The sequence below is a fragment of the Vespa mandarinia genome, chromosome 5 (genome assembly GCF_050613455.1).
Source record: "Vespa mandarinia isolate Hongniang chromosome 5, ASM5061345v1, whole genome shotgun sequence".
In the NCBI taxonomy this organism is placed as follows: Eukaryota; Metazoa; Arthropoda; class Insecta; order Hymenoptera; family Vespidae; genus Vespa; species Vespa mandarinia.
Window position 1 is genome coordinate 6,198,092 of NC_140814.1, and position 15,736 is coordinate 6,213,827.

At 26.1% G+C, this 15,736-nt stretch overlaps 6 protein-coding genes across 14 annotated transcripts in view; 1 reads left to right on the forward strand and 5 right to left on the reverse strand.

The window, feature by feature from the left end:
- Positions 1 to 545, reverse strand: part of LOC118441864 (latrophilin-like protein LAT-2) — a 42,069-nt gene extending 41,524 nt beyond the window's left edge. For all 4 annotated transcript variants that reach the window (XR_014982237.1, XR_004838241.2, XR_004838242.2 and 1 more), the window contains exon 1: positions 55 to 545. The gene's annotated coding sequence lies outside the window, so the exon portion shown is untranslated. The remainder of the gene's footprint in view (positions 1 to 54) is intronic.
- Positions 546 to 999: 454 nt separating this feature from the next.
- On the reverse strand, positions 1,000 to 4,924 carry dlt (codanin-1 like protein dlt). Of its 2 annotated transcripts, none has more exons than XM_035866830.2 (10): positions 4,618 to 4,924; positions 4,036 to 4,387; positions 3,690 to 3,966; positions 3,350 to 3,510; positions 2,678 to 3,241; positions 2,374 to 2,613; positions 1,937 to 2,299; positions 1,690 to 1,855; positions 1,355 to 1,623; positions 1,000 to 1,284 (listed from the first exon to the last, which is right to left on the reverse strand). In XM_035866830.2, the coding sequence occupies exons 2-10, from the start codon at positions 4,315 to 4,317 to the stop codon at positions 1,138 to 1,140; spliced, it is 2,469 nt and encodes an 822-aa protein (XP_035722723.1). In that variant the 5' UTR covers positions 4,318 to 4,387; positions 4,618 to 4,924; the 3' UTR covers positions 1,000 to 1,137. The 2 variants fall into 2 exon arrangements, with proteins under 2 accessions (XP_035722723.1, XP_035722722.1); XM_035866829.2 differs by having other exon boundaries at positions 2,678 to 3,277.
- A 139-nt stretch (positions 4,925 to 5,063) lies between these two features.
- On the reverse strand, positions 5,064 to 7,911 carry CtsL1 (cathepsin L). Its single transcript, XM_035866834.2, has 7 exons — positions 7,752 to 7,911; positions 6,628 to 6,739; positions 6,393 to 6,545; positions 6,104 to 6,307; positions 5,808 to 6,013; positions 5,587 to 5,738; positions 5,064 to 5,500 (listed from the first exon to the last, which is right to left on the reverse strand). Exons 2-7 carry the CDS (start codon positions 6,721 to 6,723, stop codon positions 5,292 to 5,294), a joined length of 1,020 nt encoding a protein of 339 aa, XP_035722727.1. The 5' UTR covers positions 6,724 to 6,739; positions 7,752 to 7,911; the 3' UTR covers positions 5,064 to 5,291.
- Positions 7,912 to 8,750: 839 nt separating this feature from the next.
- On the forward strand, positions 8,751 to 9,680 carry ND-B15 (NADH dehydrogenase (ubiquinone) B15 subunit). The gene is made up of 3 exons (XM_035866844.2): positions 8,751 to 8,970; positions 9,309 to 9,452; positions 9,511 to 9,680. The coding sequence occupies exons 1-3, from the start codon at positions 8,839 to 8,841 to the stop codon at positions 9,577 to 9,579; spliced, it is 345 nt and encodes a 114-aa protein (XP_035722737.2). The 5' UTR covers positions 8,751 to 8,838; the 3' UTR covers positions 9,580 to 9,680.
- A 13-nt stretch (positions 9,681 to 9,693) lies between these two features.
- LOC118441867 (trafficking protein particle complex subunit 5-like) lies at positions 9,694 to 10,702 on the reverse strand. The gene is made up of 3 exons (XM_035866841.2): positions 10,386 to 10,702; positions 10,006 to 10,315; positions 9,694 to 9,911 (listed from the first exon to the last, which is right to left on the reverse strand). The coding sequence occupies exons 1-3, from the start codon at positions 10,550 to 10,552 to the stop codon at positions 9,813 to 9,815; spliced, it is 576 nt and encodes a 191-aa protein (XP_035722734.1). The 5' UTR covers positions 10,553 to 10,702; the 3' UTR covers positions 9,694 to 9,812.
- Positions 10,703 to 10,979: 277 nt separating this feature from the next.
- On the reverse strand, positions 10,980 to 15,708 carry LOC118441843 (tRNA (34-2'-O)-methyltransferase regulator WDR6-like). 5 transcript variants are annotated; one of them, XM_085656857.1, is made up of 14 exons: positions 15,350 to 15,546; positions 15,083 to 15,260; positions 14,853 to 15,026; positions 14,603 to 14,750; positions 14,240 to 14,488; positions 13,999 to 14,164; positions 13,753 to 13,902; positions 13,505 to 13,657; positions 13,021 to 13,427; positions 12,593 to 12,781; positions 12,011 to 12,522; positions 11,481 to 11,920; positions 11,250 to 11,412; positions 10,980 to 11,121 (listed from the first exon to the last, which is right to left on the reverse strand). In XM_085656857.1, exons 1-14 carry the CDS (start codon positions 15,414 to 15,416, stop codon positions 11,064 to 11,066), a joined length of 3,054 nt encoding a protein of 1,017 aa, XP_085512983.1. In that variant the 5' UTR covers positions 15,417 to 15,546; the 3' UTR covers positions 10,980 to 11,063. The 5 variants fall into 5 exon arrangements, with proteins under 5 accessions (XP_085512983.1, XP_085512981.1, XP_085512982.1 ...); XM_085656855.1 differs by having other exon boundaries at positions 13,753 to 14,164; positions 14,874 to 15,026; XM_085656856.1 differs by lacking the exon at positions 15,350 to 15,546 and adding an exon at positions 15,684 to 15,708 and having other exon boundaries at positions 10,981 to 11,121; positions 13,753 to 14,164.
- Positions 15,709 to 15,736: the final 28 nt, after the last annotated feature.

Sequence of the window (15,736 nt, forward strand, 5' to 3'; positions counted from 1 at the left end):
AAACATGGGCAGGACTTTCGTTTCGTTTTACGTTATGTTATCTGTTTTGCTTACTTGACGATGATCAAAAATGTTTGACGTCGCATCGACAGCACCCGACAATCAACTTCCTCTTATGCTCTTCTATCTCACATTTCGATGAGTCCACGTGTACGCGCGAACACGTGTTGAACTGCTTGAATTTATTGCGCGCACATCATCTTCAATCTTGAAACGCTTATGTCTCACCTCTTTTAAAGATTACGAATAATTAAAATGGAAAGTAATGAGAATACACGCTAATCATCTGTTTCTATTAATATCGTTAAGACTCTATTGCTATTCTATTCATAACAAGACGCATTAGAAAACGTCGTTTCTATAAATGATTTTCTTGTATTTGTCATATACGATTCCGTATTGTTATCAAATATTCTTGTTTATTTCGATCAAAAAAAAGTCAACGATATTTTATTAAAAATCGGAAATGATATTACAGTAAAGTATTAGACTAAACTACCACTTCCTATCCGTGTGACGCGCGGTTCACGACTGACCGCCACTTTTTGTTCCTACTTTACTCACTGTACCGATATGGCGCATATGTTCCAACCAATCAACGAGTCCAGCCAATCACATTTGAGCCGGTTACCGACCCGCCAAATTTATGAACTATTTACGTACGTATGACGATTTACATTTTTTTCTAACGTCTTTTTACAGATCATTTTTCTGTTACTTTTCAAAAAATTCTTATAACTTATTAGCAATGCCATTTTCATAATGCTATTGATTTTTTCAATATACTTATATACAATGAGTGCGAATTTACATACAACAAAAAAAAGATGTAAAAGGAAAATATAACATTTTTATTTAAAAATACGTAGCATAATTCTGTTTATAAAATAGATGACGGTGCAATAATATACAGCTATTTCAAATAGAAGAATTAATTTTCTGAGAAATTGATTTACAACAAGTATACATACAAATTGAGAGGTATTCTTCTCATAAAAATAAAATAAACAGTAGTATAATTTCCTCCTGTTGTCATAAGAATAAACAATGTACACATATAAAATTTATATAGTTTACAAAAATTCTTAACAGATTGGAATTTAAAATATATCAATAGAATATATCGAAAGAATTAATCTACAAGAAATCATCACCAATTTCTATTTCACGACAGGTCTCTGCTATCCACCCAAGCAAATATCTAACTTTTTCTGTTTTCTCATCTGTCGATTTATAACCCGCAATACTTTCATTAAGGCACATTGATAATTGTTTTAATATAGGCTGTAAAGAATGGATAATATTAAATGGAAGTGTGTAAAATGAAATTCATTTAGAAAATCTGAAAACTTACTACAGGCCAATCGTGCCTAAATAATGCCACATACTGATCGCTCAAAAACTCTATATCAAGGACACTTTCCTCCAATAATCTTCTTAGAAATTTTCCACACGTCAACCAGCTTCCATCAGTTTCTGGTTGTGCAAGTAACATAACGTTCCTTGGGCTCAACAATCTCAACATAGGAGTATCTGCTTCAAATATCTTAAAATTGTTTATAGTCCATATCTTAATTATCAATTTTTGAATATCCTGCGTAAATAGATCCATTCTATGTGCAACTACAAATACATAACATATTATAAAACATTACATTATACTTTTAAAATAAATCATTTTAATCTTACCCAGAAACAAAGAAAAATCAACGCTCAATAAATACAAAATTTTCTCTGGTCCTGTCACCAGATCAGCTCTTTCATTTAAAGTTTGATACAATTTATTTAGAATAATTGTCATTGAAGTTATAGTCAAATTTTTCCCATTATTATCTATAATGTCCCATATCAGTGACTATAAAAAAAAATTAAACATTGTGAATTATTACTTTGCTTATTAAACTACAAAAAAAAAATAAATATAAAGAAAACATACTCTAAGTTCATCTATGACATCGCTTGGAGTAGGAGCTGCTGAATTATGAACTTTTTTTTGTATTAAAGATACAGTGTTATTATTTCTTAAAAATCTATTAATTTCTAACTCCATATCCTTAGTAAACAATGAGCCACCAACAATATGAGACTGTATCCACTGATTTATACGTTCTATGGCTATTCTGATTGCTATTTTTATACACATTTCTTTAACAGGTAATAAAGAATCTTCTGCTAAAAGTGATTCAATAGATTTCACAATTCGATTTTCACAGAGCTGAGGAATGCTTCTTTCGCACTGTTCTTTCAAATTTTTGGAAGCAGTAGCAGCTAACAAAGTCATTTCCTTTACTAATGACAACTAAAATAAAAGATATAAAAGTTATATAAAATACGTAAAATATTATTTTCAGGATGAAGTAACAAAAAACTCACCTTGAATTCACTAATATCTGTATTATTACCATTTGTCATAGCTTGTGTTTCTTTATACCTTTCTTTATACTTTTTTTTCATAAGTTCTCTAAAAGCATTTAAATTTGTTTCTCTTGCAGATACCAATAATGTATTACAAATATGCTTCACACAAGTGGATGCAACTCTCTCAGAGACAAAATCGACGGTTTTCCGAGTTGAAGCAGGTTGACCATGAAAAAAAGCTTCCTCTAACTGCAACTGTATTAAGAATTGTGACGATAATATAGAAATTACAATATTTCTTTTACAATATCTCAATTACCTCTAAATGTTTCCTGCTATTAGTGCCAAATTTATGAAGTTGACTAGAAACTGGTGTTATGTGTTTATTTGGACCTCGCGTATTGTGTTTTATATTTTTTGTTAACACAGTATGTAGTTTTAAGTCAGTTATAGGACAGCATTTACAAAGAACTGCATCATCTATTATATCTAATTTATCTAAACAATATTTAGTAGAATTAACGGAAACAACAGATTCTACAGACAATACATCATATGTCTGTGCTAACATTTTATCAAACTGCCTCCGAGTTTTTAATTCTTTTGTTTGATATATTTCTTGCCAAGTTAAACAAAAATCTTTAGGAAAATTTGGTAATTCAAAAAACCAGTTCAACGTAGATTTAAGTAAAAGAGCAGTCTGTTGAGACATAAGACTGTCAGAAGAAGTAAAATCGTAAGTACTGACACTCCTATAAATATAATATAGTAATTCTAAGACTGGTTTGTAGTATGGTAATCGAAGAGATACAATATCCATCATTGCTAGGTACTTCACTATCCAAGGTATACTTAAAGACATTTTTCCTTCTATTATTGCATTCTGAAGACAAATTTGTAAATTTAATGATGGTACAACCTATGAAGAATAATTTTTTGTTGTATTATATACAATACACTTAATTTAATTAATATTAAATATATAACTTACACTACTTCTAATCTCAATTTGTGCTGTTATGATTTCTTTACTAGCACCTGATTCTAATCGATATGGTAAAGATACAAGTAATCCCAACATTTTTGCAAGTAGTTTTAAACTTGATACACAAGTGATGAAAGTACGTTGTGTTTGCTCATCTACTATTGTTTCTAAAATATGTATATAAATATATATAAAATATATATAAAATATATATATTTATTTATTTATTATCTACATTTCTTACAAATAGAGAAAGAGAGAGAGAAGGAGGAGGGAGAGAGGGAGGAGGAGGGAGATAGAGAGATAAATTTATATTAATTTATATTAATTTATATATAAAGAATACCTGAATCTTCTATTTCACTGCCAATAAATTGAGTCTCATTTAGCTCCATAATTTCATGTACTAAACAATTTTCTAAATGTGTATAAAATATTGGATTAAATGCATGTAATATGAAATCTCTAAAAAATTCTTGAGTACCAGGGAAAGATGGACCACAAACATTATTTTGGGATGATAAAGGTGTAACCAATCTTTTTCTAAGCTGTGTCAACTTTTGCGGATTAACATGTTTTAATGTTTCAAGAATACTTATATTATCATCATCAACTACATCTTCCTGAAAACAATTGTCATTTACAAGATAAATGAATTGAAGTTCTACTACAATAATTTATATATAACTTACTTGTTCCCCTTTTTGTATACATGAAATAAGGAGTTGAGACTTAAATAATCTTGCAAAGTGAGAATAATTAGTAGCATCACTATGTAGCGTGAGCATTGTTCGTATCTTTCCTCCTAAAGCTACCTGGAAAGCCCATCCTGGTACCAAATGATTTTGCTCCCATATCCTCAAAATTTCATAAAATGTATCTCTTTGTTTCCGAAAAGTTTGAAATGCAAGTCCCGATGGAAAATTTTCACGATTATCAGTGTCTATTTGAAAGCATACATTCACGTCTCCCATTGCAGACAATATTTACAAAAATGATCATAAAAAAATCTTCTTAATTGTGTATAACATGTCCTACATATATCTATATAAACAAATATTTTATGATAGTTATATATATGTGGTAGTTATATATGGTAACTATATTCTTCACTCTTTAAACCGAACTGTTATAAACACATTCATTTAGATAAACTTTTGCAGGTTATGTTCACAAAACATACGTTATATTTCTATGTATAAAATAAAATCTGAGGACATCTAAATATGTATCACAGAGTAACACATATTAAATATTAGATATACTATACTGACCATTCATATTTATTTTTATCACTGTAAACATTACATATTGGTCCCTTATCGTATTTCAACGTGTATTGTCAGACATTTATATTTGCTTGTTTACAATGAAAATGAAAGATCTCCCTTCATATAGAAACAAGTTACTGTAGCGCCATCTGATAGTAGCTATATGCAATTAGAAGCAATATACATAAACGCATATTTCAAAATTATATCTTCAAACATATAAATATCGATACTTATAAAATATTAAAGATAAGCGTATATATATATGCAACGTAAAAAATGAAATTGTAAAATTTTAAAGGATTATCATAAGTGCTAGTATTATTTCTCATTGCATTACGTGCTTACTTTTATTTCTATACACACATATGCTTATACATATGCACATAGACACAAAATATGGTTCACTTAATGTCAATGACAATAATAATAATTTATACACACGCATGTATGCATAACGTATTTATATTCCAAACTGAAAATATAAACTTTTTTTACTTATAAACAAAAATTATAATAGAAAAGAAAAACAAATATTGATAATAACTGCTAAATTCTAAATTTAAAGGTATGTTGTTCACTAAAATTATATGCTTCAGTTTTAATAAAATTTTTTAATTATTTACAGTTGTTATGAAGACTTGATTCCCAGCAACATTAATTGCATGAATGGCTGTTTAAACAAGTGGATAGCTGGCAGTTGTAGCTACACCGCAATGATTTTGTTTATTTCTGGCCATTTTTATGTATCCTTTATCACCCCAAGTTGTGTCCCAACTATTTTTTACTAACCAATAATCATCTCCATTGTCATCAGTTCCATAACCTACTATTAATACTCCGTGATCCAAACTTGTAGAAGAGCAATCAGGTTCATAATAAACACCTACATTTTTATAAAACTATTAATTCGTAAAAGCAAAATAAACTAGTATGATAGAAAGAAACAAATCTAAAAAATATAGAATCAACCTTCAGAATAAAATTGGAAGGATTGATGAGAGGCATCAATGGCTATAGACACTGGTCCTATAGTAGCAACAGCAGCTTTTAATTTATCCTCATCTCCTTCTGGAATATCTATGTATCCAATATCATAGGCACCACTATTAGATGGAGTATACCTATAAATCAAAGTAATAAATATATCTTAATCTACGAATTTTTTGTTCATAAAAAAATTCACTACTTACCTGCAATTTTCTTTTTCTGCTTCATATGGATAACTTTTTTCTGTATCAAGACCTTTATTATCTTTAATATATTGAAATGCTTGATCCATAAGACCACCATTACATCCATTATTACCATACTTTGCAGAACAATCTATTAAGTTCTGTTCACTTAAAGACACTAAAACACCAGTTTGTCTGAAGTGTTGTCCTTCCAACGCACCTGTCTATAAGAGAATCGTATTATTAATTAATAATCTTTAAAATATTTATATAAGATTAATAATAAGTAAATTTTTTAGAAGTCAAATAAATACCGTTGAAAATGCCCAGCATGAACCACAAGCTTTTTGATCTTTAACAGGAGTAACTGCACCTTTTTCTCTCCAATCTACAAATTCTGGTAATACTACATTTGCTGGTTCAATAAATGTAGCACCAACAGGTTTTCTTTCTGCTCTTAATTGTAGATTTGTTGATTTATTAAAACCATTCATTGTTTGTGCAAACTCATAATGAAGCTATAAAATTAATTTTCTTAAATATATATTAGACATCAGAAATATTACATCAATCAAACTTTGGTGCAAAATTCTTATTACTTACCATATCACCAAATTTATTCATTTTTAATTTGTAACCAACTTGTCCTAACTTATATTTACGATTATGTAATGCAATTTTATGTTTGTTGTCCATATATATTTTCATTCTGAATTTTTCCTCAGAATTAGATATGTAATTCTTACTATGTTCAAGCTATCAAAAGTAAAATTTAATATTAAAAAGTATCAATAAAAATTGAAAAAATAAACTTTTATTTTTAATGTAACATAAATACCTTATATGTTGTCCATTCTTCTAAAACAAGATCAAAAAATGAAATGGCTTGAACAGCAAATACCGCTGAAAGTAGGAAGACCAGTAATATCTTCATGGCTGTATAAATTGAACTGAAAAAAATAAAATATTATATACTAATCGTAATTAATATTAATCAAGCTCAAAGATATTTAAGAATACATAAAATGCAATGGTATGGTTAATAGAAAATATTTTTATTATTTGGAATTGTTAATTATATTATTTATATTATATTATTTTTCCCATAGAAATAAATAAAAACAGCTAACCTAAATTTTAATTTTATAAGACGTATTAACTACAATATGTATTAAAATTCCACTTTTAAAGATTAAGACGACATGAAAAATATAAAACAACGAAATTATTTTCAACGACTAAACGATTCTAACTTCTTTGATACGTGTGATCATTATTGCGACAGTCATTAAATCGTATAAGGAAAAGATACATTCATACTTCAATTGTCCATAATTTTCGCATTCTTAAAAAACTAAGGAAAATTTCAAATTAAAATAAACTTGATGCATGGCGGAAATTTTATTAATTTAATCATTTCTTATAACAAAATAAAAATTATTGTGTAAAGTTGAAACATTGCAAATCATGAACACATTTATGGCATGAAAGTTTTTGCGTCTTCCATTTTGTTTTACTTCTTTAAAATTTATTCATAAAATGTATTTTCTAATTATAATATAACTAGGCAATTAAATATTTGTCATTTTAATAAATTTTTCTATTATAGATCATAATTTCTACTCGTAAATATGGTACTAATTTGATATGGTACAACAAAGAAAGTGAAGATTAGTGTTTAATTAAGTGTAAAAAAGAAAATAACAATTGATTTCGTGTAAGAAAAGAAAATAATTTAGAAAGCAAACGACTTCGTCGTAAAAAATATCTGTTAATATATAAAATTAGTAATAATATAAACAAAAAGTTTTTAATTGATACCTGTAAAATGTCATTTGATGATATTTTACAGATATAATACATGAGTCATACATATAGTCAGATTAGATATTTGTATGTATTCACAATTGAACAAAGACTGTTTAGTCGTGTATATATGTATATATATATAAAAAAACTTACCACAATGCACAAAGAATCACTTCAAAATATAAAATAAGAACGATAAACGAAACGTCGTCGCTGAATGCTGCGATGCTTATGAAGCGAAAGAACGATACTACGCGTGTTGTTATACGAAACCTCCCCTACATCACGTGATTCATTTGGTTTTATCCTCTAACTTTACTTTGTCCAATATGCATATGGTGATTTTATCTTTTGTTTCTACGTATTATATCAACATATTTCATAATATGTTCATTTGATAAATTCTTTTTTATTATGTTTCATGTGACATGGAATACCGAATAATCTACATAGTTTTCTAGAATTTAAATCATACGATATTTGAATATGATTCAAATATTCATAACTATACAGACGTATGTGATAGTAATTTTATATCCCGAACAAAAGAATAATTGGAATAATTATTTTTTCTCATAATTGAACTACTATGATCATGATCAATTGACATACTGATTTTTACATTTCTTAGATTAGCGTACAAATTTATAAAATATTTATCCATGCAAGTGGCTATTGTTGTAGTTAAAATATTATTTATATTATAGTTTGTTATCTTTTAATAACATTAATGCTGATTTAACACATTTTTTAAATATTCTTATGATAATATTGATTTGTAATAATTAAGGATAAAAATTACATTCGACTTATTCAAAGAGTTTGACGTAATTAAATCGTACGATTAAAGTAAACTGAAGTACTTATTTATATAAATATAAATAAATAAATATATATATGTACTTATAATTTATTAATAAAAATATTAACTTTTGACATTTTTATTCAATATTACTAATTAAGCAATTGCGTGAAAGCAATTTTTTACATATCTTTTAATGCAGAAAAATTTACTAAACAGATTTACGAAGAAATAATGTTTTATAAGGAAAATATATATAAACTTTATAATTTTTATCTTTTATATTATTTATAATTTTATTAAATTTTGCGAATTTAACATACTCATATAAAATTAAATATCAGTCAAATCTATCTTAACACCGTAACCCATGAATATATCAACTTATTGCGAGTTATTCTCGAGTATCTCCTAAGGGAATTTACACGAATAAAAATTATGTCTGAAAACAAGGTATACGATCTTTCGAAGGAAGATCAAGAAATTAAAGAATGGAGAATTTCCAGACGTTTAGAATTAAGAAACGAATACTTAAAGGAGGTACAAGATCCTCGACGAGTTGAACCAGTTGTACGTAATTGCAGTGAATAATCCTAACCTATAAAATTATCTACTTTCAGGAGTATCAAAAAGTTTATTATAACGTTATGTTATGATACATAATTGTATAAGATATATATAGCATTATTTTTCTTGAAATTCACACATTATTTATTATTAATATTATTATTATTTTAACATATTAAAAATATATAATATTATATAATGATTATTTAATATTATATAATTATTATAATATTATATAATGATCATTTTCTATAACACAAGTTAAATAATTATTTACAATAAAAATAATAAATTTAAGAAAATTTATCTTTCTTATGTTATAAGAATATATTTAAATATAGATAGATAAAGGATGGCTACGATTCTATGCTACAAGAGTACAGCTTGAACATGTTTTCATACAAACTCCTTTTAATGCCTTATTAATGTATACCATCGTGGGAGGTCTATTTTTTACTGTAGCAGCCTTCTTAAAAAAATCCAAGGTATGTCTAAAATTTTAATAACATATTTTTTTATCTATACAATTTATCTTATTCGTAGAATCGAAAGGAACAACTTTACCGTACAGGTCAAGTAAAATACGTCGATAGAATGTTTAAATTCCACTAAAAAAAAAGAAAATAGATGTAATACAGTTCAATACAAATGAACAAAAGTAATGTAGAAATTGAGATGTAATATTACATGTATAAATAAAGGGAATATAAATAAAAAAAAAATATGTATAAAAAAAAAAGAATTATTTTATCTTTAATTAGAACTATAAGTTGATTTTACATATGTTTACTATAATTATATTATATTACAATTAAATAAAATTTATTGCAGAAATTTTCTTTTTATTATCGATCTTCTAGTTGTTTATCACGTGCTATGACTGAGTCATCAAATTTCACCATATAAGTTGTTCCCTTATGCCAATGTGCAGTAACTTTAGCTGGCTGAAATAAAAAAATACAATAAGTACTTTAATTTATATAGATAATAAAAAGAAATAAAAATGTAAAGAATAATACTTGGTGACATTATACTCACAAAGCCACAATCACAAAGAACAGCTTCAACAATTCCAGCTGTAAAAGATGCACAATTTAAGCTTCCTTTATCTTTCGGAACTGAGACAAATTTATTCACCAAAGCTTCTTTCTCTATAATATAATATGTTCGTTCATCATCATTTGCGTGTTCTAACTTATCAGCTTCACGACCAAATAACGATTTCCACAATGTACTTTTAACAAACAATAATATGTTTAAAAGTTTAATTTCACGTTTCCCACCTTTTTCTCTTATGACAAGAAGATCAGTAATTCTATGTCCAATTTCAGCACCTATTTCAGCTAACCTAATTGATTAAAGTAGAACAATAAAATTTTACAAGTTTACTTTTGAAGAATCATAAAATGATTACTTACTTATTTTGTAATTCTGGTACAGTATAAACACGATTTTGACAATACTGTACAAGTTCTGAAAATAAAAGAGCAAAGCAACTTAAGCTAACCTCTCCTTTTCCTTTACTCAAAGATCTATCTAGGATACTTGTCCGTGGTCGGACTGCCGAAATTGTAATACTTGACATTCTTATAAAATTATACTTTTCAAAAATTTAAATAATGAAAAATTTCCTTATGAATGATATTTTTGGTATAAATCAACGATTTGACAGTAGATCCAAAACAATTCATGAAGGTAAGTTCATAAACCTAACGTTTGGCATCAAGAAAGCGTTTATATATTTCATATACGCCTGAAGCATGAAAGATATATATGCTACAAAGCAATCTTTCTATTTTTCATAATTGAATACTGATATTCCATAGTTGAATATTTTTTACTAAAAGCTATAAAAGACAATAGTTAAATTATTATAAATAATTATAATACTTCTTAAGTTTTTTAACATTCTATATATTTGTAGGTTGATGGGTACAAAAAAATATATTTAATATAACTTTCTTTTTTTTTTTTATTATATAACTTTATCAAAGTTAATTTACGTATCTACAAATAAAATTTGTATTTATATTATATTACAAATGTGCATGTTTAAGTAATACATATTGTAAAATATACATATATTTTATATCATTTTAAACAGATAAAAATTCAAAACCATTTCCATATATACATAAAAAGATATCATTACACCTGAAATAATATTATTTCTTTAAATACTGTATACATTGAATTTTTCCTTTTTTTTTTTATATGTGGTTAATCTGCGTTATAATTTTTTTAGAAGTGTTTATAAAAAATATATAAAATATGAATCTTACTTTATATAAGTTGATAATACCATTCCTTGTACATCTGATATAGATGTTAATTCAGTTGATAATACTTGGGCTAATATTTTATTATTTGTGCAGGAATAAGTATGTGTAATAACTTGCTGATCTATACCAACACTAAATATTTTGTTATTGGTTAACTTAACACCTGTAAAAACAATAAAATATAGTACTTACGTATTATGTTTCTATATAATACAATGTACACACACACACCTGTAATTTGTGCATAATGTACAGATGAAGTTTCATATTTTGATAGTATTTTTACAGAAACAGTTTTGTCTTCTAAAATAAAAATTTGGAATAAAACAAGACAGAGAAGATTATCATCACCTCCAGTAAGTAGAAGATATTCATCTTCAGTTATACATTTCAAATCATAACTATTAATTCCTGACTGATGTAACTGCATTAATGCAAAAGGCATTATATCAATGTTTTTTAGACTAGAATGACCTGTGCTTACGTTTTTAAATGCTTCAGAAAAAATGTCAGTAAAATTAAAATAACGTACAATACCATCAGTGGACATGGTCAATATAATTATTTTTTTTTTAAATTCCAAGACATGCACTTTTAAAATGCAACGAGCAGTACATTTAGTATATAATATAGGATGAATATTTTTTGTAACGATATTATAAATGAATATCCTATAAAAGAAATATAAATCAATATATAAAATAATCATAAATATATTATATAACAAAATAGATTATTTTTTGACTTTGTGAGAATATCACCTTAAATATCCATCAGCACAGGCTATAAGTAGAAATATGTAAGTTGACTTATAAGGACAATAGGTTTTAATATCCATATAGCGAGTTTCAGGTTCAATTGCGTAAGATTGCTTTGTTTTTTGCCAATGTTTTCTACGGTTCTGATCTTTACCAAACAGCATATGACTATTTAGATCAAGACAAGAAATATTTTCATTGGATAACAAATCTTTATCCCATCTTATATCCATTTGCCAACATTTTATTTGAGCTCTTCCACCACATGAGAAAATTAAGTATGTGCTGTTCAATTTTGTGCTTTCTAAATTTACAATAGCTATAGATTTTATACTTGAAATATGTCCATCCATGATGCTTAGTGTTTTAAATGTATAGTTTTTCTTTTTTAATTCTGATTTATAAATTTGTGTAAGACGAAGTTTGCAGTCTTCACCTCCAGATATATAAATCTTATGATCAGTCAGATCCATTATAGGTTGTACATTATAAATTTCTTTAACATGAGAACCACTCTAAAATAATACAAAAGCATTATAATATATATTATGCATATACTTTTTATAATATATTTTTAATACATACCAATATAGTAGGTGTAGATAAAAACAGAGAATTTAATTGATGACTAGATAAATAAATTTGCTTATTTCTAATATAGGCAAATTTAATATTTTCATATAATACCATGCAATCCCAAGATCTATGTCCACCTCCACAAGAACTTTTTAAAGCTATTCTCTGATCATGTAAACTATATATAATAAATTCAACCTATACAAAATTTTATTAATTTAGTATATATATTTCTTGCATATTCTAATTTATTATATATATTTTATGTAATGTGAGTCATAAAATAGAGATTAGCTAGATGATATGAGGCAATAAAACGAACACGTTTATCAAAAAACGTAAAGAAAGAGTAACATGTTGATATATTTGCTATAATTATTTATTGCTATTTTATGATTCATCACAATACACACACATATATTATCATGATTATATACTTCTTTAAATCCAGTTATAAGAATATCATTGCCAATGTCTAATATGTTACTAATCCAATCCATAGGCATTTTTATGCAATACAAAGTACGTAAAAAGCTTTTTTTTTCAATCAAACAAATATCATAAAATCTTATTATGCCATTGCGTCCACCTGTTATCAATTTATTTTTCATAACAGCACACAGTTGGATACCTATTTTTCCATGAGCTTTATAAATAGTTTGTATTGGCTTTCCAATATTTCTACCTAAATTTATTTTCTTTAAAAACTGATTGTGCATTTCAAAAATATGAAGACTTCCTGCTCTATCTCCACATATAAGTAAATTTTCATAAATTATAGCAGCTGTTACCCAACATTCTCGAGTTGGAGGTAATGTATATTCACTATGAGTGTATAGTTCATCTGTATAAAAAAATTGTATTATAACATAAACTATAAGAGCTTTTATATAAACATGAATATCGACTTATTATACATACTATCAAGTGTAATGGTAAATATTCGTAAACAACCATTTTTTCCACAAACTAAAATTTTATCATCTTTTAACCATTGTAAAGAAAATATTTTTGATTCCATTACTTTTGCCTCTAATATCTGATGTAGATATTTTTTGTTCTCATTGTTTATTTCTATAATAATAAAATAATGAAAGTATAAGTATATATGAATAATAATAAAATTTAATTTATATTATTATTACATAAATATACATATACATACATACCTGTGTATATTGTTATATATCCATCCCTTGATGCAAAACTGATATAACGTCTACATGATGAAATTTGCATTATGCAATAGGTACTATATCTTTCTAAATACAAAGATTCTCTAAGAACAAGTGCATTGTCATAGCATGTTAACATGCCTCCTTCATGAAAAATTAATAATGTTCCACTGTTTAAATAAAATATATATTTGGGAACATGATCTGTTTTAAATAATGATATTATCTGTAAATTATTACTTGGAGCACTTATAAATGGCCATATATGTACTGCACCATCAGCACCACCAGTAAATATGGTCTTATTATCTTCTGAAATATCAATACTCCATATTGGTGCTCCATGATGTGCGAATAGTTTATTAAGTAGTGTACCATTCAATGACCAAATACATATTAATGAATCCTAAAATATATAATAATGATATTAATGTTTTTTTGTTATTATTATGTATGACATCATTTGAAAGAATGCACCTACCTCACCTATAGTAAGAAGAACACCATTTCTAATTATTGCTCTCCAAACTCTGGCAGCATGTCCAAACATTGTTTTTACTAATTTAATTTCAGCTTTTTCCCAATCAATATAATTTTTACAAGCCAAAGGCATATCTATATCAGAATATGATGTATTGTCCGTAACTTTCCATAATCTAACTGTTCTATCATCAGATGTAGAACAGATAAAATAAGTATTTGGATCATAAATAACAGAAAAAATTACCCCCTGCAATATAAATTTATCAAGAATTATTAAAATATTGACCATTATTATAAATATATAAATATTGATATACTTCATACCATAAAGTTATATGAATATTAATATTTATATACTAACTTTGTGTCCAATTAAACGATGTAATACTTTCACATTTTTATCATGAATAGTTCCATAGTTTAGTTTCCATATTAATATCTCCTGAAACACAGTTCCACTAAGTACTACTAAATCCTGAATTGTTTCACCTGATATAGATCCGCCGTAGCTATGTATAGATTAAGAAAAAAAGTTTAATATTGCTTTGTAATGCTATTTAATTGTGTAATATTTATTTCTAATGTTACTTAATACGTAACATTAAGGATACAGTATACATTTTTCCTCGCACCATATATATTGGTACTTTTTGTTAGAAACGTCATATATATATACATTATTATGTGCAAATAAAATGATTAAAAATATTTGTGTATCAATATTCAAGCATTTAACAGTTATTATCCAATCATCGAACCAAATTGTATCAAAAGTTTGTTTTAGTCTGAAAAACAGAAATTAGATCTTATATGCGAAAGAAAACAATATATAAATACTTACAGTATTGTATCGTTTGTTTTATCAATATCATAAATACACAAACATTTAGCTCCAAATACAATTAAATAATTATCAGATGCTTTAAGAATACCATGAATATTACGTGAATTAAAATTCAATTTGTACTCTAATTCGTAAATTTCATGTTTTTTGAAAATATGTAGAATGGATCCTATACCTATAAAATTATATAAAGTAAAATACAAGAATATTTTTTAAAAAACGTAAAACAAGTTGTTTTAAAAGTAATTTTTAATGTTCACTAACCTACATATATATAATCATCTATAGGACGTATAGCAAGAACATCGGTACATAACAATTTTGAAATCATTTTAATGAGAAAATAATATTATTTCATTGAAGATATCGTGATTTAAAGTTTATGTTTTTATGAAAAATTAAAAAATTAATTTATAAAAAATTAAGAACTGTATGTTACAAATAAAATCTCGATGTCAAGATAATTACTAACCACTATTAAATTTATTATTTTATATAATTAATTTCTCAAATGAAAATGGTACTTCACATTATTTTATATGAACATTTTACATAGAACATATTAAGAAATATTTAGAATGATAGATTTACAACATACACATGGACATTCCAGGGATTTGAAAAGTCGATTACAAAGTCGATATATCAATA